This window comes from Pagrus major, chromosome 17, assembly GCF_040436345.1.
Source record: "Pagrus major chromosome 17, Pma_NU_1.0".
Classification (NCBI taxonomy): domain Eukaryota; kingdom Metazoa; phylum Chordata; class Actinopteri; order Spariformes; family Sparidae; genus Pagrus; species Pagrus major.
In genome coordinates, this window is record NC_133231.1 from 11,361,757 (window position 1) to 11,384,016 (window position 22,260).

The following is a 22,260-nucleotide window of genomic DNA, read 5'->3' on the forward strand; positions in this document are numbered from 1 at the left end:
GATGATTATAAGTTATGCTGCTGTGGGCAATTAAGTGCTGATGAGAGCAAACACAAGCACACATTCATTCACATGTACACACGTATGCAAACATAAACACACATACGCAACATTTCTGAGCAGCTGTGAACCCAACTTTGTGCTCTTTATTTTGTGCATGCTGATGGATAATGAGGATGCGTCTTTCCCTCCCTCTAACTTGCTTTTTGCAGGTGAAGGTGGGTGACAAGGAGGTGGATGTGATGAAGGGCTTCAGGCTGTATGTGACCACCAAGCTGCCTAACCCGGGTTACACCCCTGAGATCAGTGCCCGCACCTCCATCATCGACTTTACCGTCACCATGAGAGGACTGGAGGACCAGCTGCTGGGCAGAGTCATCCTCACAGAAAAACAGGTAGAATTGCTTTCAAACAAAATGGTAGCCAATGTATAGATCTTTTAGCTGAATATTTAAATTGATTCAGGCTGCACTATTATGTCATTGCCAATTAAATGTCTGTGTGTTTCCACAGAGAGGATGTACCTCTGGCTTGATGCAAATAGCTTAGATCCTTGTTGTTTCCTTGAAAAGTGGAGACTTTTAAAATACAGGCTTCCAACCCAACACCTTCCCCGACTGTGCACCTCATTTTCTCCCTCTAGCAAGCACCAACTGTGTGACAGTATAACTCACAGGTTATTATCACCTTTTGAATATAGAACACGGAAATCATTATGGACCTTAGACACAGGCAGTGTAAAGAAACAATCAAACAACAGAAAAGAATACCAAATCTACACACAAAGACACACACATCTTAAGAGGTCTAAGGCTGGAGTCATTCACTCTGGGCAATAGACATGCATTATACATGCACCCAATGCAGAGGAGGCATCGATTGTGCCTGGGAAGAGACCTGTGCGAGTGCAGGAAGGCCATTGTCCCTTTAGTAATGGCTGATGATGAGATGAAGGATTTCTGCCTGATGGGGGGGAAAAAGTGGCTTGTTATCTATGAATGAAGTATGTATTTATCATAACGAGAGTTGAAGCTGAAACCTGCATGTTCGTAGTTCATGCCGCATTTATAAGCCTAATGTAATTATTCAGTTATTTGCTTTCACTTTATGTCACAGCTCCTGCGTGTTCAAAATAATGCATTTATATGATTATGAATGAAGAAAATGTTCAAAGACAAACAAATTAATGCACAGTCTAACGATAAGATGAGCTCTTCAGCTCCTTGATTTTCAAGTCACGGGCAGTTGTCTTGACCATATTAGTCTTCATAGTGTAATTATACTGAAGAGCTGAAATCCAACACCCATTTTCAAAGAGGATTACATTTTTCTTGGGTTTACTGTGGGACAGGGAGGTACTGGGTACTTTAATTCATGGAGTGTCAGACTGGCATCCAGGGCAATGGCACTGCGTGTTAGTGTTGTGTTTACATTGTCATCTGAAGTAAGACATGGTCATTTCTCTTCTCTCCCTTTTTTACAGTATTATTGAAGTTTTTTTTCCCTCAGTCTGTTTGTCCTGTTATTATCATGAATAGTTATCATATCAAGAGTATTTAGACTCATACAAACCTGTCATATTTAATCCAGACACTGTGCTTTTGATCTCCAATCACAGTAGCAATATAATTAGTTTTAAACATATGAGTCAATGTGGCATAGTTTTTACCCCTTCACCCTGCTAACACTTCAAATAAAGGATGACAGTGTCACTTGGGTCTGTCTGTCCACTAAAGACCAGACTGCCATGTGATCTGGATGAGGCACATGGCAAGATGAATCCTTGATGTATTTAACTTTCATCTTGCTCTAAGGCATAAATGTCAACTTCCAGTATCTCTCAATCTTAAAGGTATTTCATTTGCTGATCAAATTCATGCACCCCGGGAGATAAAGCCTTTTGATTTATATGATCACATGGCCTTCCCTCTAGCACCATGCCACAGCTTTATAACCTATATGTACTGTATATGTGTGTGTGTGTGTGTGTGTGTGTGTGTGTTATCTATGCTTTGATGACACCAGGAACTGGAGAAGGAGAGGACAGATCTCTTGGAAGATGTGACATCTAACAAGAGAAAGATGAAGGAACTAGAGGACAACCTCCTCTACCGCCTTACCAGCACACAGGCAAGGAAATACATCTGAAACTGTGATGTATCAGAAAGCATTCTGAAGTGGTGAACAACATTGCCTCCAACTGAATTGGCAGTTTTTGCCATGTAATAAACATCAGTCTGGACACTGTAACAGTGTCAGGAGGAAGTTTTCTATGTTCTTACGTTTTTTTAAAATCTAAAACCAGTTTATTTTATTCATGTTACATCTTTGCTTTATATATGAGACCAGTATTACTAAAAGACTGTTTGTGACATTTGCTGGCAAATATTCTCATCTGGATTTGATTAAAACTCTATTACGTTTGTTCTTAGGAAAGAAAGTTTCATGAATGACGTCACCCAATAAAGAAAAATATAAAAAACGTACATCTGTTAGAGCAATGTCTCTGATTCTGAACTCCATTACCATAGTAATTCCACGGGTAATTGCATTTTCACTAATTTGCTGACTTTCTGACTCTTGCAAATACGTCTTTTTGTAGGGTTCACTGGTGGATGATGAGAGTCTGATTCTTGTCCTTGGCAACACCAAGCGCACAGCTGAAGAAGTCACTCAGAAACTACAGATTGCTGCCGAGACCGAGGTCCAGATAAATGCTGCCAGAGAGGAGTACCGACCAGGTAGGTCATGACAACTGGCTCAAAAGACAGAATCAGCTCTTCAGTCTACTCTGCTCAGTTACAGTGTGCCTGCCAAGTTCATGTTCAATCACACAAAACAAGTTAATTTTGCTCAAGAAATGACGAACATGAAATCTGTCCTGAAGAAATTTTCAGCACACATCCCTTTATAACAGGTTTAGTTCATTGTAAATAAGTCAAAGTCAAAGTGTTAATGTGTGCAACATGTTACCAAACAGACGTTTTGATCAACTTCATCATTTTTTTTGTATTTTTTTTTTGTATTTTTCACAAAATACTTGTTTATATTCCACAGGCTAGTATTTTGTGTAAAGATACATGTTTTGATTGAATGAATAGAGTCACAAGACACGTTTTTCATGAAGGTATTTGAGGGGGAAAAACTTCATTTGCCATTGTTGCTGCATTTTTTTGTGTGTTTTTCAGTGGCCACCAGGGGTAGTATCCTGTACTTCCTGATCACAGAAATGAGTATGGTGAATGTCATGTATCAGACCTCTCTGAGACAGTTCCTGGGACTGTTTGACCTTTCTCTGGCTAGGTGAGACTGCTCTGGCATTTACTGCTCTCTTTAATTAATTCATTTCTTTTCTAAGCATGGACTTTACCCATAAAAAAAATGTTTTATAGTGACACCATTTTATGCCTACAGCAGATGACCCTGCGCAATTCCTTGTGAGCCTTTTTCTTACAAAGCTGACCTTCAAATTTTGCTTTACTCATTGTGATTTGTAAAGTCTTGTTTGGGTATTTATTTGGGTTGCACTTTCTAGGTGACTGAAACCGATTATAATGCCATGACATCTGTGATGCTATTTCAGCCTTTCCCAAAATACTGTTTTCCCTCAAGGCCAAAACAATATTGAATTTTCTTCAGACTGCTCATACTGTATAAGTAACTTCCAATCCATGGCCCAAAACCTCCCTTGTTTTCTCTTCATTATCTTTTGACTTGTTCAACATTCTGACAGACTGACAAAAGCAGAAAAGAGATGCTGCCATGTGTTGTCAGAAATGTAAATTAACACTTCATAGAGCATACTTGAGCAAAATTCTAAACTGGTAAATACAAAAGTGGAAGTCAAATTGCACATAATTGCCAGGATGCAAACATATGCTTTTTAAGCTTCTAGCTATTATCTACTCCTCTTCAGTATGCCTTTCTAACAAAATAAGCTTTTTGCAGTTTGCTTCCTGTGTCAGAATATACCTCTGTAAAAGGGTTTATTTTTTTGTTAACGAGTGTCTACATATGTGACAAGTTGTCATAATTTGGGGTTTTTAAGGGTGATGTAGAGAAGGTGACTCTTGTATTAGATCTCTGTAGCACAAGAAGGACTTTGTGGTTGATAATCCAACAAAATATCAGGGAAACTAGGGACTTCATTAGTATCTTTGGAAATTCTAAAATAACGCAAACACCAAACAATAAAGTGTGATTCAACATATAACAATGCTACAAAGACGACCTGAAGCATCATCATCTAGTTGTGTCAACAAAATTTATTATTCGTTTCGTACAAGCAGTTTTTGCCGCAGGGCAATTGGATTGAATTTCTTCAAAATTTAACAGGTGTTCAATTTACTGTATCCACCTCTTGTATATGAATCAGGTTCTCCTTAAACACAATGTCTAAATGAGTCACTAGCCTAATCCTCATCATAAATATCTGTTTTGTAAGGATCTCTTTCATTTTTCAAGTGTGTCATTTTTTGTTAATTCTCCTTAACTGGTTTTATCATAGTTTGTAAGTTTCTGAGTCATTACCGGTACTACAGGTTGAACTGTACTTTAAACAGCAACTTTGCTGATTTTCAACCAGCTTTGTATCACCACAGTGTTGGTAATATATGCAAATGAACAATGTTAAGCTTCTTTCCATCTTGCATGCACCCAGACCCCCCCCACTCAAAATCTGCCAAATTACACAAAATGCTTCATCTGAGCCATCTTTCCTGTGTTGAAATACTTCTTTAAGTGTGATGGATTTTTGTATATCCTCGGCTGTTTATACACAATGCAAAATGTTAGAAACATTGAACACAATGTGAGTCCAACCATACACCTAGTTATACCAATATCCTTAATGGATAGAAGAAGCTTTCACATAATTGTTACCAAGTGTCACAGACATCCTGAGCCTCACAGTCAGTACTGTTTATGCACAAGTCAATCAACCAAAGACAGGATGTTCTGTGCTCATTAGGCGTATCCAGTCCACCATGTTGTGATCTCCAGTCTATATTTGAGCTGATATTACATTTAAATGTTAAGGCAGGAGCTCCAAGGGGCTACTAGACTGCAAGTTTGACAAAACTTTATATGTGGTGTCTGCTATGAAATTCTACTTTTACAGGTCCTCCAAAAGCCCAATCACCAGCAAACGCATCGCCAACATCATAGAGTTCATGACATTTGAGGTGTATAAGTACGCAGCGCGGGGCCTGTACGAGGAACACAAGTTCCTCTTCACCTTGCTGTTGACGCTTAAGATCGGCATGCAGAGCAACAGGGTCAAACATGAGGAGTTTCTCACACTTATTAAAGGTAAGAGGAAAATATGTATATGTAGGTTTTATCAGACATAATTGTTTATAATTGCATAAGAGTTGAGCTGCTGTAAAGTCGGCAATAATACGTGGAAAAGTAAGTTTCAAGGATTTTTTTTCCTCTGATCCTTTACTCAAGGTTTTCTTTTTTTCAACCAGTCTGCTATGTCTGATCACCTGAGACTGAATTGATGTGTTGGTACCTTGAACATATAGAAAGACGGTGTGTTAACTTACATACCAGATACATGTCTCCACTGAGTTTGAGACATTCAAACCTGATCATAAAAAGAAGTGGCGCACCAGGTGTTGTTGTACAGCTTTGGCTCACCTCAAAACAAACTCCAGGTCCTCGAAAAAGGTGGAATGAAATCACCATTTATGTTAATATATCCATGTTTGCTGTTTTTATACATTATTTATTTAGCGGAGATAGAATACACATTTCAACATATTGGTATTGGAGCAGCTCACTGAATCAGAGATCACCGCAGGGATAAAAGCCAGCTATGGCAACTGGCAAGGCCAGAACAGACAGTCTGCTGCATGCATGCAGCTTCACCATCTGTCAGCTCTGACCTGCTGAACATGGACTCACAGAATGACTTTTGTGTATATCTCTGAAGGTTTTGATGGCATGTATTCAAAGTATCTGTCATCCAGTATTTTTGCATTTTAATCTACTAATTTTATACAACTATATCTTCGCTTTGGGTCTTCCTGTTTATGTGTGCACATGCCCGTGTATATTTCATGTGTGCATGTTTGTGTTTGGGTCATCCAGGAGGTGCATCTCTGGACCTAAAGGCCTGCCCTCAGAAACCAGCTAAATGGATCCTTGACATGACCTGGCTGAACCTTGTAGAGCTCAGCAAACTGTGGCAGTTCTCTGATATACTAGATCAGGTACAACTGCCATGCTCATACACAACTTGATCACTTTAATAGTACCCTGACAGGTGTAAAATACCTCTCTCAGCTGAGAGAGGTTTTTTTTCTCTATTAAATCTGCAGATGATAGTGCTCATCTGTCATCTGTTTCACACACACGCGCACAGATGCAGCAGTGGTCTCTAGGCACTTATTAAATATTTTTCACAGCTCTCCTTTGCTCTAGTAAGCATGTCAATATCAGTCTCATCATGTCTCGCTTCATCTCTCACTTTTATACACACTCGCACACTCATCACAATGGATTGTCACTCACCCACAAATACACACACTCACTATGTGTGACTGACAGCTTGGTGGCATCCATAGGAAGGGGAGCTCAGTGCTCTGTGAAATGAGCTTTGGAGAAACTTTCAATCAATTACTTTTGGCTGAGCATCTGTGCGCACACGCGCAAATGTGTATGTGTGTGCACCCTTGTATTCCTTCACATACACAAATACACATGTGTATTTGAGTGTGGATGATTAGCAGTGAGAGGTGGATTAACAGTTCTGTGTTTAATGAAATCAGTCTAAGAAGAACAAGGCGAGGACAGGATTGTGAAGTCAGTCTTCCCAGAATAGAGAGACAAAACCATCTGTGACCGTCTGACTGACTGTCTTCACCCTACAGACAAACTTGTATTACACATATGACACAGATGAACCGTATTTGACACACGAACATTATTTTCAAGCAACCATTTTAGCCATGTGCTTCAAAACTTGACCCCAAATCCGCAGTGTGGCTCAGAAATGTGAGTGGGGAATGTGAATGTGTGACACTCTCTCCTCTATCAACAACTAGTGTTAATATGCTCTTCAACAAATCGCTGAGGCCCTTAAAATCTTAAGTGGAGCTCCTCAGTGCCTAATAGACAAAGACAAACAGCTCCCAGTTGTGAATGTGTCCAACTATGTGAATAAACAGCTGCAACATGCTGTTTGATTCACTATCCTGAATAAATACTCATTAAAGAAGACACTTGGTCATAAACCTAACTGGTAGTAGTGAGATTTTAAATCCAAAATGACTACCAACTTAGTAAAACGGAAGAAAAACGATGAGATCTGTACCTACTATGCTTGTGTTTTCAAATGCAAAACAGAAACACTTCAGGCTGTTAAGCTGTACCATATATTATAGACGCACATAAAATATGCCGGAGTTAAAAAATGCATTCAAGGATAAATCTGATTACTGACCAGCTGCATGTTACTAAAGCAGTTATACAGTTATCAAGTGATTGCGGTGCATGTACAGTGAACATAATCTCTTATTTCCTGCTTTAACCTGATTTCTCCCGGTCATCCAGTTTCCTGCATGCATGTAAAAACAGTGATTAGCAAGCTGTGTGATGTCACAGTATATTTGCATATGTTGTGCTATCAAGTGTTCATGTCACTTCTTGGAAGCACATGGTGTTTACATGGATGGAGTACAGTACAAGAAGAGTCAGATCAGGACCTTAAGTTTATAATTATCTAAATTGTGTGGGTGTGGGTGGGTGCACACACTATTGAATTTGTTTTTCCACATGTTCTGCCTCTGTCCAGGTTTGATGCAATAAACATAAATCATTTTTATCTGTGTGTTCCTGAGTCAGTGCTGTTTTACACATTTCTTTCAGATAAGTCGGAACGAGAAACAGTGGAAGTCATGGTTTGATAAGGAGGCACCGGAGGAGGAGGTCATCCCAAACTCCTATGACCAGGCCCTCGACTGTTTCAGACGTCTGCTCCTCATTCGCTGCTGGTGTCCCGACAGGACCATTGCGCAGGTTAAAGAAGACCCATCTGTATGTGTGGTTATGATGGCTAAATACAAGGATCGGGTGGCTTGTAACCAAATTTTGATAGTATCAGCTTCTCACAATACATTTGTTTTGTCCAAGTCCAATAGTTGCAAGGATGCAACATAATGCATTTGAAACAATATGATGCAATCCCGCTATATCAAAAAGTTAAGTTGAAATAAATAAATTGCCATGGATGAAAAAAAGCTGAGTAGCCTGAAGTAGCATACTCTTGATTAATTGATGGGTCAGGGCTGGAAAAGAGATGCTGGTTTACTTCAAAAATGCATTTGTATTAATGAGAACAAGTAGAAAAAAAGAGAAACAAAGAGTCTAAAAATCTCTTAATCTACAGTAATATCTCCCCTGGACAAGTTTTTCCTTGAAGGGAAAAGTGGAATACATTTAGTAAAGCGACTCTCTCTGAAGCTCACTAAGCCTGAATATCTACAGCGCCTAATGGACATTCACTTCTTACTGATGGGTAGTTTTTTTGGTCCACTGCAGACGAGCCTGGAAGTGGAATTTATTCTGTTACACAAACAGTCCAGCAGTTGTCCTTCCCTGACCTCCAGCAGCAGTTTTTACTGAAAATAGTAAGCCAGAAAATAACAACCATTTGAACCATTCACTCAGTTCCCAGAAAAAGAATGTATTCCAGTCCTTCTCTGAACAAGTATTCACCCTTTGCATAGTAAACACAGTAAACAAACAATTCTACTTTGCCTAATTTTTTCCCCTTTCTCTTCCAGGCCCGTAAATACATAATGGATGCAATGGGGGAGAATTACACTGAAGGGGTCATTCTCGACTTGGAGAAGATGTGGGAGGAATCTGACCCGCGAACACCCCTCATCTGTTTTCTGTCAATGGGCTCAGATCCAACCGACTCCATTATCGCACTGGGGAAGAGGCTGAAGTTTGAGACACGATATGTCTCCATGGGACAGGGACAAGAGGTTCACGCCCGCAAGCTTCTGCAGCAGACCATGGCTAACGTAAGTGTGAGGCTACTGCAGTATTTGCTTCATTTGATGGAGTGGTTGTTTCATGCAACATGTTGAACTTTAAGAGTTAGTCACTTACAATGATCTCTTTCTTTTCGAGTCCTTGATATGGATGATAACCATTCCTCTTCTCATTTATCCCCAGGGAGGCTGGGCCTTACTCCAGAACTGCCACCTGGGTCTGGACTTCATGGACGAGCTAATGGACACAGTGACAGAGACAGACTTTGTCCACGACAGCTTCCGCCTTTGGATCACCACAGAGGTCCACCGACTCTTCCCCATCACCCTTTTGCAGATGTCAATCAAGTTCACCAACGAACCACCGCAGGGTCTCAAGGCAGGCCTGAAGAGGACCTATGGAGGTGGGGCCAGTTTGTTTCATCATAAAATAAGCCATAATAATTCAAAAGTCCGGTATTCTTATTCAGTCATTTTAAGATAAAGGTGAGAGCAGGGAGGCTGCACTAGGAATGCAGATGCACGCACCCTGTCCTGAACCAATACAATGCTCAGGTCTGAAAGCACAAAACTAATCATAGCACTATGATGAGCCTGCTGAACAGGGTGTCTTATCATTTTGGTTGTGTACATGTGAAAACAACTCATTTGTGCCCCCCTAAAAAGGTGCACACACACACACACAAAAACACATACAGACCTTCAATAAGTTACATAATCAATAATTAAAGTGATGTGTATGTATCTTAAGGGAAAGGCACCAGGACATAAGATGATACACAACATTTGCTGCTTTTACACCCAAGTACCAAAAGCCTGGAAGGTTCATGAAATTTTAAACAAGTTGTAACATGTAGTTCAGATTATATTCAAGACTTAAAGAGGGAGAACGAGAGGAATATTTTAATATGTATATACCGGCTGTCTTTGCCTGGTTTGTACTGAATATGTGAGGCTCTGGAAGGGCAAGAGAGTCTGGGAATGCTCCCAGCTGCCTTTTAAAAATTGCGTTTCTTCAGATAGGATGAAATCACACTTGTTGTGGGCAGTCCATTCAGAATATCAAACCCAATTTTCAGGGAGTGCTGTTTTTATCCTATATTCCTTTTAAGCAGTGCTTGTGTTGCTATTTCTTTCCACTTTTATATGTTGAAAATCCCAAATGATGTAAGACTGAACCGAACCTTACACATGGGACTGCCTATTAGATGGACGTTGTGGAGATATTTTTCAATATTTCACTTTCAGCCTGAGTTTTAATTTACATCACCACACTGTTATCTTCCTGAGCCTGGCACAGTTTCCCAAACTTCATTAGAGCTCAGCAAAGCCCTTTGAGACATTGTCTGTCGGAGATTTTCTGAAAGAGAGTTGCCAACTTGCAATATGCTAAGGAAAAATTATGTATACAGCACTGTATGTGTGTCATACCTGGAGTTATACAAATAGCTAAATCTTAAAATTTTTAAGCCAGTTAGAAAAAAAAGGATTCACACAGCAAGGATGTGTTACATTTGTTCCTTCAGATCAAAAGTCCACAGCTTGGAGCAACTTTTCAGTCATATTTCTTTTTTGTTTTGTATTTGAAAGGGCTTTCTACACTGGTATTTGTTCCTAATGTTTTTATGCCTTCCAAGTCTGCTGTAGTTGAAGTAGCACTCTTGCTATGGCTGGAAGGCTTTGGATCACAGCTCTAAATGTTGACCTGAAAAACTGAGAGAATTACAAAGACTTTCTGTAGATTTTACTCTCTGAGTGCTGCTCAAGTGGTCATTCATCTGCCCCTCACCAGGTATAAACCAGGACCTTTTGGACGTCAGTAACATGGTGCAGTGGAAGCCAATGCTGTATGGAGTTGCATTTCTCCACAGCACGGTACAGGAGAGAAGAAAGTACGGGCCTCTGGGATGGAACATCCCCTACGAGTTCAACCAGGCTGACTTCAACGCCACTGTCCAGTTTGTTCAGAACCACCTGGATGACATGGACATTAAAAAGGTAGAAGTGACGCTTCTCAAGGGCTCAGCAAACTACAGTGATCTTCTTTAAACGCTACCAGCAATGGTGACACTGAAATAGTTCTGATCGGAGAGTTTAAGGGTAATGATGGTTCAAAATGCTGTGTGATCGTTTTTTACTGGTAGAGTAAGTGTGGTTGAAATCTCTTGATCCTACAGTTTTCCTCTCCAGCAGCAAAATGTGCAGTCTTCAAATGTGTATGTAATAAATAAATCATAGAATGCACTAAATAAGCAAATAGTCTGATATACTGCACTATATCAGATTTAGGGAATATGCACATTGTGCAATGCGGCACCAGAGTAAAAAATAATGAATACATCATTATAATAGTTAGAGTTTCTCACCATTTCTAAACTCGCATAAAAATGCATTATGTATGTATGTAGCTAGAGTTAACAAAAACCATTTCCCTTATCTTCACAGTTTCTATCAATGTTACTGTCTTCTGTTTGGCAGGAGAAGAGTCAACTTTTATTAACAGGCCAAACAGATTAATAACCTACCTGTTAAAGGTATACTATGCAGGATTTTTCTACAAACAATGTGTAGACTCATACAAAAGTAATCTCTTACAATCATAAATGAAGACCAAATAGACATGCGGCAGTCTATATCTACAGACGCTGTCCTCTGCCTTTATAATCTTATTGTTTTGCGGTGTCTGGATGTTTCTGGGCGTCAGCAATTTTGGAGAAAGATACCGGATGTTTGAGTCTCATCCCCAGGTTGTTGGTGAGCCACCAACTTAACCCAGTATTATCTTACTGCAGAGTTGGTTACTGCACCTTTTGAATGGTGTGTTTAAAAACAGCGACAGACAAATTGTGCATAGTATGCCTTTAAAGTTACCTTGCAAGATCACAAGATCATGTGATTTCGCAAATCCTTCTTGCTGGGCTTCGAGCTGTGCCCTTGTGGATGAACACAAAGTGGTTTAACCAATCAGCATCTGATGAGGAAGAATTAGAGCAGTGTGACAACAGTGAGAGAAGTGCTTTAAAACAACAATGGCCACTCCTATCGAGGTTAGCGTAGCTGCTATAGAATCAGTTTTATCAGAACTGGATAGTTTAAAAAAGAGAGCAGAGAACGGCACTTAAGGTTTTCGCTCTTCTCTCAAATGGCTTTGAAAATAGTTTGATTTCCAATCACCTGACAAGTATTTTTTGAAAGTGCCTGCCTTTTTCCAAATGGTTCTGTGTAACAAACCCTCTGGTGTGTCGGGTTACCTGTAAAGATAATCTCCTGCCATGGTTTTGGTCAGCAACTGTATCATCTTGTCTTTCTATTTCATACCTCCTCAGGGCGTGTCGTGGAACACAGTGCGATACATGATTGGAGAAATTCAATATGGTGGCCGTGTGACTGACGACTATGACAAACGGCTCCTCAACACCTTTGCCAAGGTGTGGTTCAGTGAAGACATGTTCGGACCTGCTTTTAACTTCTACAAGGGCTACAGCATCCCGAAATGCTCCAGTGTTGACCAGTATCTGACATACATTCAGGTGAGGATGACAGTTGGCTGTACTGCACACACTTGTATCTGACTTCTACAACAGATTTAGAGGGATTTGTGTGACTGAACATGTGGCTGCAAAAATGTCACCATCAGTCTCTGAGGGCTGCTGTCATGAGGATTTCATGTATGTTTGCACATTTATGCCCTATCTTTCTCTGCACTTGTCATGTGATGTTGCTGAGTTTTTTTCCTATGCTGTCAGCCTTCGGTGACATCACTGACAACAGTGAAATGAACATCTTTGACAACACGAGGTTTCTGCACGATGCTGACACACTGCGCTCTTGTCACATCCATAAACAGGCTGCCATGTGTGATTTTAGATAAAATACAAGCATGTTCATTTTATTATGGATTATGCATGATTTATTGGTGTGCTTGTGTGTTGGTGGGTTTGTGTGTACTTGTGCTATGCGTGCGCGCGTGTGCGTGTGTGTGTGTGTGTGTGTGTGTGTGTGTGTGTGTGTGTGTGTGTGTGTGTGTGTGTGTGTGTGTGTGTGTGTGTGTGTGTGTGTGTGTGTGTGTGTGTGTGTGTGTGTGTGTGTGTGTGTGTGTGTGTGTGTGTGTGTCTGGGGGCAGTTCCTGAGCTAGTTTCATTAAAGCTAGTTTCATTATGATGGATGCTCAGGGCTGCCAGGCTCAGCACGCTTATTCCTCTGCACCGCCTCTCAAATAGAGAATGACAAACACAGCCTTGGAGAACACACACACACACACAAGCACAAGCACGCATAAACGAACAGAGCAAAAACATTCAAACACACTTATTCTCTGTACACACAAACACACATGTTGAAGCTTTAACTACATAGACAAAACATGCAACAGAGCGTGGTGTGTCCATGCGTCTGTGTATTTGTATTCAATGCAGACCGACAGGAACAAAGCTAAGATTCCCTGAGAGGAAATAAACGTCCACAGCAAGGGACAAAGGCTTTTCTGTCCAGTACCCAGTGTGACTCTCTCTTCAACACCTCCCATTTTTCTCTGTGCATTAGCCAGGCTCTCTCCTGATGTTTGACTTCATTTGAATGCACAGTGTGATGGATGTTTGAGGGATAAATTCGCCGATAACAACATCAATCACAAGTGTCTTTCTTTGCCCAATGGAAACGCTGAGTAGTTCTCCATCAACAAAAAACAAGAACTGAATAACTCTGATAATATTTCAACAAAAGGGACTGGTGCAGCCAGCAAGAAAAACACGTGGATAAGAAGAATTTTCTTTCGTCACGCTCATGTGCTAAGTGCAGTTTCACACCATTACACCATACTTGATGTGTTAAAGCCGTACAACATACAGTATTGGATCTATCTTTGTTTTTGTGTGCCTTTTCTCACATGACATTATTGATCATAATAAAGGTTTGTGCCGCCATTACAAAAGTATGCTTGAATTTTGCAGTTTTGTAAAGAACCTCATTAGTCACACTGCAGTCACAGATGGTCCCAGACACTAACTGCAAGATGTCTTTGAACCAATTAAAGTAACACAATTTTAACCCTGTGTGCACCCTCTGAAAGGCAGATGTTCAGCTCACTTCATGGCTTACTTTTGAAATTCAAATATTCTTATTAAAAAGCTTTGGTCCTGATTTTAATCCAGAAACCTAGATTTTTTTCTTCCAATTAAAATGTTATCAATGACAGCTGTACAACCCCTATTATGTCAGTAGTCATTCAGTATGAATAACCCATATTGCTGAGGCCTTTTATATTATTTCTATTCAGTTTTTTTTTCTCCATGGGTTTCTTTAAGCCTCCTGACCTTATAAAGAAATAATTACTAATGATATCAGTGAGGGCATACTTTCACGTTATTTATACTAAAAGAACAGCTGGAAAATGAGTATTGACTGTTACAGAGCTCCTTTCAAGGAGCACAAGGTCATTAGGTGAATTCTTTGTAATATGTAATTGTTTGCTGTATTTGAGAGATTTGACAGAAAAAGGGACAGAGAGAGATCCAACAAAGATCCCCAAGTAATTGGGGCAGCCAGTATTTATGTGCATTCAAGTCTGCATGTTCTCATTGATGGTAAGAATTCACAATGCAGATTTTCCTGTTAGAGCACAACAAGTCTTGCCTGTCCACTCTAAACAAATGGCAACATAGGTGACTTACTTACCTGTAACCATAGAGATGGGAGCTCTGTTACCAGCAGAAGGATGTTGGGAACCGTTGACACACTCACAGCAAAGCTCTTCACTGGAGGTGAAAAGAAGCAGCTGGTGATACTGAGTTTCAGAGGAGACACTTGGCTGTCTACACTTTACCCAACAGTATCTTAGCAGTGACAAAAACTGCAGTGCAGGGAAATAGGTGTTTGAAACTGAGCAAAAAAAAAGTCAGCACATAAAAATCTATTTCTTGTTGGAAACTGTTCCACTTGTCAGCCTGTTTCTGCCAGCTCAGTTTGATTTGGTTAGCTTGTCCGCAGGGCACTGAAGCACTCTCACGGCTCTTGTTGTGAGAGTAGAGGAAATGCTTCTGAGCTATTTCTTACTGAAAATATTTTTGTGAATGCTCTGTGAACCAAAGGGACCTCTGGTTCAATAACTGTTGTTGTCTTTCTCTCACAGGGTCTGCCAGCCTACGACACTCCAGAGGTGTTTGGTCTCCACCCAAACGCAGACATAACTTACCAGAGTAAGCTGGCTAAGGACGTACTGGACACCATCCTCAGCATCCAGCCTAAAGACAGCTCGTCAGGCGGAGGGGAAACCAGAGAGGCTGTGGTGTCCAGGCTGGCTGATGACATGTTGGAGAAACTGCCTCCAGACTACGTACCTTTCGAAGTAAGTGTGTGTGTGTGTGTGTGTGTGTGTGTGTGTGTGTGTGTGTGTGTGTGTGTGTGTGTGTGTGTGTGTGTGTGTGTGTGTGTGTGTGTGTGTGTGTGTGTGTGTGTGTGTGTGTGTGTGTGTGTGTGTGGTGAACAGCCTGAGGTGCGTGAAGCAACATGTGCAATGTGGTACAGTCAGCGGTGGGATGTGTGTCGGTGAGGTGATGGAGGGTTGTGTGTGTTAGTGCTTGAGCGGGTGATAGACGGAGAGAAAAGAGGACTAGAAATAGAGCAGGGGTGTGAATGTAGCTGGATCTTGATAGTTCTGTTTTATTTTGGGCTTTCTCTCCTTTTATGTCACTTAACAGACAGTGAGGTGAGAATGTGACTTTTCTGAGGCAAGGAGCAAAGCTCGTCATGAAAGCCGTCACTGCACGTCACACCCTACGTCTTTCACTTCCATCGATCTGCCTGCTGTCTCTGTCTGTATATTAAAGCAGTAAACAAAAAATATTAAAAGTATTGTATAACTGTACAGAGTTCAGGTCAACATTCTATTTAAAGACTTGTGTTCTTTTCTGTTCCTTACAAGTAGTAGTAACTATAGAAACCTCACATCCTGCGCTCAGTTTGTACCTGAAGTGTGTGAACACATTGTACATATAAGATAAGAAAGAAAAGCTAATGCAACACTTCAAAAATGGACATAAAAATGTATTTTAAGGTTGTATAAAGAGGAGGTATACTACATTTCCACCTCCACCAAGTCTGTGTGTGTGTTCCTGCATCTTTACTCCACATATCATAAATTCTTCAGAAGATTCATTAAAGTTTTATGTTCTTGATTTAATGAAATGTAACCAGGTGAGAGAGCGCCTCCAGAAAATGGGTCCTTTCCAGCCCATGAACATCTTCCTGCGTCAGGAGATCGATCGGATGCGGAGGGTCATAGTTCTGGTCCGAAACACCTTGACAGACCTCAAGCTGGCTATCGACGGAACCATCATCATGAGCGAGAATCTGCGTGACGCCCTGGACTGCATGTACGATGCACGCATTCCTGCACGCTGGAAGAAGGTCAGTAGGGGGAATTATCTCAAGTTAAACATTTGAAACTGAACTCACTGTTCCATTAATGTGATATTACTCAGAGCAGTTCACTTGTGAACTCAAAATTCTTTGGCTTCAAACACATCAAGGAGAAGAAGATGACTTTCTTCATTTCCTGTCCCTCTCTCAGCAGCACCTGCACTGACCATAAGTGAAAAGTCTTTTATTCATTTGCTTCTGTCATTTTGTTAGCTTTTTAGTCAGCAATTAAATTTTTTTCCTGCTTCATGAACAGAAAAATGAGCTTTTGCAGTAGGATCTGACTGATATTTATTTCTCTTAAAGGTATTAATGTCTGTTGTTTTCAATGATGAATGCTAACGAACCTCTTTAGGGAGCCTTGAAGCACAAATTAATATCTCAGAGGTTTCTTTATTACTATGCAGGTGTAATTTATCTAATGTTATTTCTTGTCCATAAGTAAATCAAAGATTCACTCGCTTGTTTCCAATAACATCAGATATGTCTTTCTCGCTAAAAAGGGAGCTTGTCATCATTAGTCTTGTTTAGCCCACACTAATGCACCTTACCTTTTTATTTATGTACTTTATTTTAAAATTTTACCCACAGAACAAAAAACCATTTCTGTGATGAATGAAAACGTCATTTCTTCCAACAAACTTAGTCAATGAAATTGCTGGAATATTAATAGGGAGAGGGGGAGGAAGAGAGGGCAACGAAGGAGCATGACTTCTCTCATATCTTATGTTGGAATCATGCTGTTGGCATTCAAGCCGTGCTCTCACAAACACTACATCATTACAATAATTTGGACTTGAATGGCTTCCTGGCTCAGATTCAGTGTTTTTCTACCTGCAGTGCAATCTGCTTTTGGCCCGTTTACCTCCTCTCTGCTGTGTTTCGCAGTATTTTAATCTTTCTTTATTCCATCATTTTGAATTTGTTCTTTCTCTTGGCATGTGGTGATTCATAACCCATATTTGATTTCTCCCTGTGGTCTTCTCCTCTGATCCATCAGGATGGCAGTTTTTTGTGTTTCTTTGTCATGTTTTGTTCATGTTGTTATTTGCCTTTGTTTTTCAGGCGTCGTGGGCCTCCAGCACCCTGGGGTTCTGGTTCACAGAGCTGCTTGAGCGGAACCGGCAGTTCCAGGCTTGGATCTTTGAAGGGCGGCCCAACTGCTTCTGGATGACAGGCTTCTTCAACCCGCAGGGCTTCCTGACAGCCATGAGACAGGTACACACAGCATCAGGCTACCTACCTGCTTAGCCACCGCCGGGGAGGAGACCAGATGGCACGCAGAGGGACGAGCAGGCACACAGCCACATTCACACACTCAAGCACACACACATTTCTCTTTGTTTTCTAATGAATTCCAGTTTATATTAATGTGGGGGGAATGAAAACTACACAGGGATGTAATCTGAATGTTTAACCCTACTTGATCCAGATCTGAAGTCATGTCCCTGTGGTCAGGGCTCATTATTCTTTATTATAATTAGCTATCTTTATTAAATTTTAGAAAATCCAGAGATACATCTAGATTAGTGAAAAGCTATTGAAAGTTGGATGATATTAATATCCATTTCAGAGCAAGCACTGTGTAATTAACAATTTATGTGTTATAATATATTTATACTGTAATTTTCTTTTAACTTGAGGCTCAGATAGCACATTTGCATTTTCTCTCAGTTTTTTCCAACTGAAGTGTTTTTCTGAGCTGCCTGTGTTACAACAGGACATTACTGACTGTGAACTACAACACTGTGTTACAAAACACATCTGAGTCTTCTTATGCAAGGCAAGGTACATTCATCACAGCACATTTCATATCCAAAGGCAAAACAAAGACTTTACAGATCACACAGGTAAAAGATCAGTAAAAAATATTTGATTTATAAATAAGATATAATTTCATGGGAGTGAAATGCAATGTAACTTGTAATATGAAAATTTTACTCAACTAAATTAACTTAATTTTAAAATAAAATATTGTGTCATTAAAATTGATTTATTGCAATTAAAACTAATTTAATTCAATTGTGAGGTAATTTTAGTGTCTTGCAGTTCCATCATTTATTATCATCACCACGCCCATCTGTAAGTTTTATAGGAAACGTTACATTGCATTGAATGTTCATGTGTTTATACTTTATTTAAAAATTAATATACTTAATTGATGAGTATATTTAAAGTTATATTGTTTTAAATTACATTGAAATTATATTTTACCTAAAAAGTAAATATATTTAATTGATCTCTTTTAGTTTTCAGTTTTTATAGCATACATCCCTCATAGTAGTATACAAAGTCTAAAGGTCAAAATATCACTATTTGTATTAAAAATTAGGATGAACTGATAATAAACTAAACCAAGTAAGTTAAAAACATAAACTTGTAGCTAACGCAACAGGAATTCAATATATTTTGCACATGACAGATGTGTATATTTACTTTAATATATTTGCACTTCACTGTGTTTGTACTGTCTCTCCTATAGGGCAGTTAGACTTCCATCTTATTAGGGAGGCCTTGCTTTTATCATGAGACCTACAACATCTATTTCAGTGTTTCAGTGTCTTCAGTATTTATTAACACCTTGCAGTTTCAATAAGTAACTGTCTTGTGCATGTCTGCTACTGCCTTCACCAAGGAAGTTATATACTATTTATATGTTTGTCTTTTTTTTTTTGTTTAGCTCTTAAACCTTTCCATTTCCTTGGTGACTGGTGGCCCTGAGTCACTGAATATTTGTACTGAATTTGGTGTTGATCCAAATCTGGCGTCTGGTTATCCTTTAAAGAAATGAAATGAGCTGAGATAGAGACCTGTGGGCTGAGGTATCTTTTCAGGGCCAGTGAATCAATTTACTTTGCAATTTAAGTAGTAGCAGGAACAGGAAATCATTTAGCATTGGTGTCAGGTTTGCACATCCTGCTGCCTTCTAGTTTTATTTATTCCACTCTGTGGAACAATCCCTGTTGCATGCTCAGGGACACAAAATACTGTGGATGCAGATGTCTGTATTTTACTGAACAGGGATTTAGTCGTCATTTTTCTGCCTGCTCAAAGAGACACTGCAGCTTTTGTTGGACCATTGACTCTCATCACGTGTCTGTCCTTGTCATCTGTTATTATTAGTCCCTATCTGCTCAATTTGAACCAATAAGGTTTTTTTTCCTCTTTCAAAATTGGCACAAAATGACATGGGGGAAACAATACTCACATTTCATTTATTTATTGTGCACTCTGCTCTCACTCTTTGCTCATATTGGATTTATTGTCTTTCTGTCAGCACAGCATCCTACAAAACGATGCCATCGATGGAGTGCACTTCACAGCCCTACACAGTGCTTTTTTATTGTACCTCTATTACAGTCCTGTCATCAAATAGATTTTTCGTGGGGAAACATTTGCAAAATAATCGGATTTTTCCCTGCACTTGTAGGAGATCACTCGGGCCAACAAGGGCTGGGCACTGGACCGCATGGTGCTGTGCAATGAGGTGACCAGGTGGATGAAGGACGACATCACCCAGCCCCCTGCTGAGGGAGTGTACGTCTACGGCCTCTATCTGGAAGGAGCGGGCTGGGACCGCCGCAGCTGCAAACTCATCGACTCCAAGCCCAAAGTCCTCTTTGAGATGATGCCTGTGATCAGGATGTATGCTGAGAATAATGGTGAGCATTCATGTTTGAGATGAGTCAGATGGAGGAAGGCTTCCTGAGGTTTAAATTCTTATTTAAAAGGTCACAAAAAAAATTAACAAAGTAGATTTTAATGATGTGTCTGATTAAAAACGCTTTAATCCCGTCTTTTCTTATCAGGATCAGTTTTTCCAGTCTCAATCTTCTCTCCTCCTCAACATTTGCATCCCACACAGTCACTCAGAACAGATGGATGTAACATTTAAATGTCAAGCAGACCAAGTGCTATTTATTTTGTCTGGGAACAGATTAGCAGCCGTATCTGGCACAGTGTTTCTTCTGGGTAAAACCAGACTATATTCTGGCGGGCAGCAGAGAGACAGGCCCCGGTGGACGCCTGCGAGCAAGGCTGCCTGGGAAATGAATTAATGATCCAATGATACGCGTAATGCGGTTTGTTTACACCATGTCCCCTCCCAGCTTTTCACACAAGAAGGCTGCCTTCTGGGTGCAAGTGTATGTTTATTTGTGTGTGTGTGTGTGTGTGTGTGTGTGTGTGTGCGCGCGCACTGACACTGATGGAGGGATGCTGCTATAGACGTGTGGTTGGAAGAGCATCTATGACTATGTGTGACTTGCACGTGTGGGTGTGTGGGTGCATGTGAGAGTCTAGAAAACCCCTCTATGTCCCTTCAAACATGATGAGTCTCTTCTCTGTGTATGCTCTCTGAAGGCAGACTCGATTCGGGCTGTTTGTTTGCTCATGAAAAGGATTGTTGGTTTTTGTGCTGACGGGGGGGCTGTTGAAGGACACTCAAGTAGCACTCCTAGTGAGACAGCCTAACATCTTAGCAGCTACCAAGCTGTCTAAAAGCCACAGTAAGTAAGGTGGTGCTGAGAGAGTTGTGGGTAATAACCACATTCTGCTACTACAATTTTCCTGATTTGAGACTTTGACTTCATCAGAAACAGATGTTTAGTTAAACTCGGCTGGGTGTCCCAGTGGCAACTTGCACAGATTTAAATATTTAATTTAATGATTGAGACAATTTTGCCAGCTGCTGCTCTGTTTTCTACTAGTTTTCAGTGCCTGTCAAGCAGACATGGGAATCAGGTTATTTGTTTCAAGTCTCAAGTTATTTTTTCTTGGCCAAGTCAAATCAAGACAAGTCACCTCCCTCAAGATTCTACAGTCTTACTTGCAGTACCCGGTCCTTATGACGAGAAAAGACCAATAATTATATTCTTGACCAATTAATCCACCCTGTTTAAAAAAGTATGACAATGAATATGATTTGAATTATAATGATATATGTTCAGTGAAATAATTGTAATCAAACAAATGCCAATTCACTTTAACCTCCAAGTCAAGTTGCAAGTCATCAAAAGTGACTCCAGTCGACTGAAGTCCAAGTCACACTGACTCGAGTGCACACCTCTGCTGTCAAGTGACATTTATGATTTTTCTGTGTTGCAGGTGTGAAGGATTCCCGCCTCTACTACTGTCCAATCTACAAGAAGCCAGTTAGGACCGACATAAATTACATCGCAGCTGTAGACCTGAAGACATCACTTTCTCCAGAATACTGGATCCTACGGGGCGTGGCTCTCCTCTGTGACGTCAAATGATCGCTTAATGCTGAGAAAATGACACACATCTGGTAGGAGCTCAGCTATTCTTAACTTCACATCAGTCACATGCTCAATGTAATAGAGTATGCATGATGTTACCATGGCTACCACTTTTTCTCTCTTCCGCAACATGGGAACTTGTGGTAAAACAGCCAGTACCAAAAAATGGGAACATCGGTGTGTCTGTCTTTTTTGTCTTGGAAGGACCATGTAGAACGTTAAACAACAATAACAACAATACCTTAGAGTCACTCAGTCTAGTGTAAAGTGATAGAAAGACAATTGTCATCTACAAATGATAACACTTGAGGTCAAATGTATTTATTTCAGTCAACACAGAATTTACCAAGTGTGAAACATCATTTCACTTCAGGTCAAAGTGAACAAAGATGGCTGTAGTGTAAAGACTGAAGGTCAGATATACATGTATGAATCCCTCTGATTTTTTTGGTATAATTTCAGTATTTTTGGAGTTTGGTCTTCAGCCTGCTGTGGCTGAACTGTGAAAGAAAATACATTTTTAGATCACGATGAAGATGAAATTAATTTTTACTCAAATTATGTCATACAGATGA

General features: G+C 40.1%; 1 protein-coding gene across 5 annotated transcripts in view; it reads left to right on the plus strand.

The window, feature by feature from the left end:
* Positions 1–22,233, plus strand: part of dnah5 (dynein, axonemal, heavy chain 5) — a 98,980-nt gene extending 76,747 nt beyond the window's left edge. For all 5 annotated transcript variants that reach the window (XM_073485783.1, XM_073485784.1, XM_073485782.1 and 2 more), the window contains 16 exons: positions 213–395; positions 2,026–2,130; positions 2,603–2,741; positions 3,189–3,303; positions 5,120–5,310; positions 6,097–6,218; positions 7,876–8,025; positions 8,793–9,038; positions 9,193–9,412; positions 10,801–11,006; positions 12,335–12,538; positions 15,136–15,351; positions 16,200–16,412; positions 17,490–17,642; positions 19,855–20,086; positions 21,531–22,233. In XM_073485783.1, the coding sequence (XP_073341884.1) occupies positions 213–395; positions 2,026–2,130; positions 2,603–2,741; positions 3,189–3,303; positions 5,120–5,310; positions 6,097–6,218; positions 7,876–8,025; positions 8,793–9,038; positions 9,193–9,412; positions 10,801–11,006; positions 12,335–12,538; positions 15,136–15,351; positions 16,200–16,412; positions 17,490–17,642; positions 19,855–20,086; positions 21,531–21,682 (2,847 nt within the window). In that variant the 3' untranslated portion in view covers positions 21,683–22,233. The remainder of the gene's footprint in view (positions 1–212; positions 396–2,025; positions 2,131–2,602; positions 2,742–3,188; positions 3,304–5,119; positions 5,311–6,096; positions 6,219–7,875; positions 8,026–8,792; positions 9,039–9,192; positions 9,413–10,800; positions 11,007–12,334; positions 12,539–15,135; positions 15,352–16,199; positions 16,413–17,489; positions 17,643–19,854; positions 20,087–21,530) is intronic.
* The last annotated feature ends 27 nt before the right edge of the window (positions 22,234–22,260 follow it).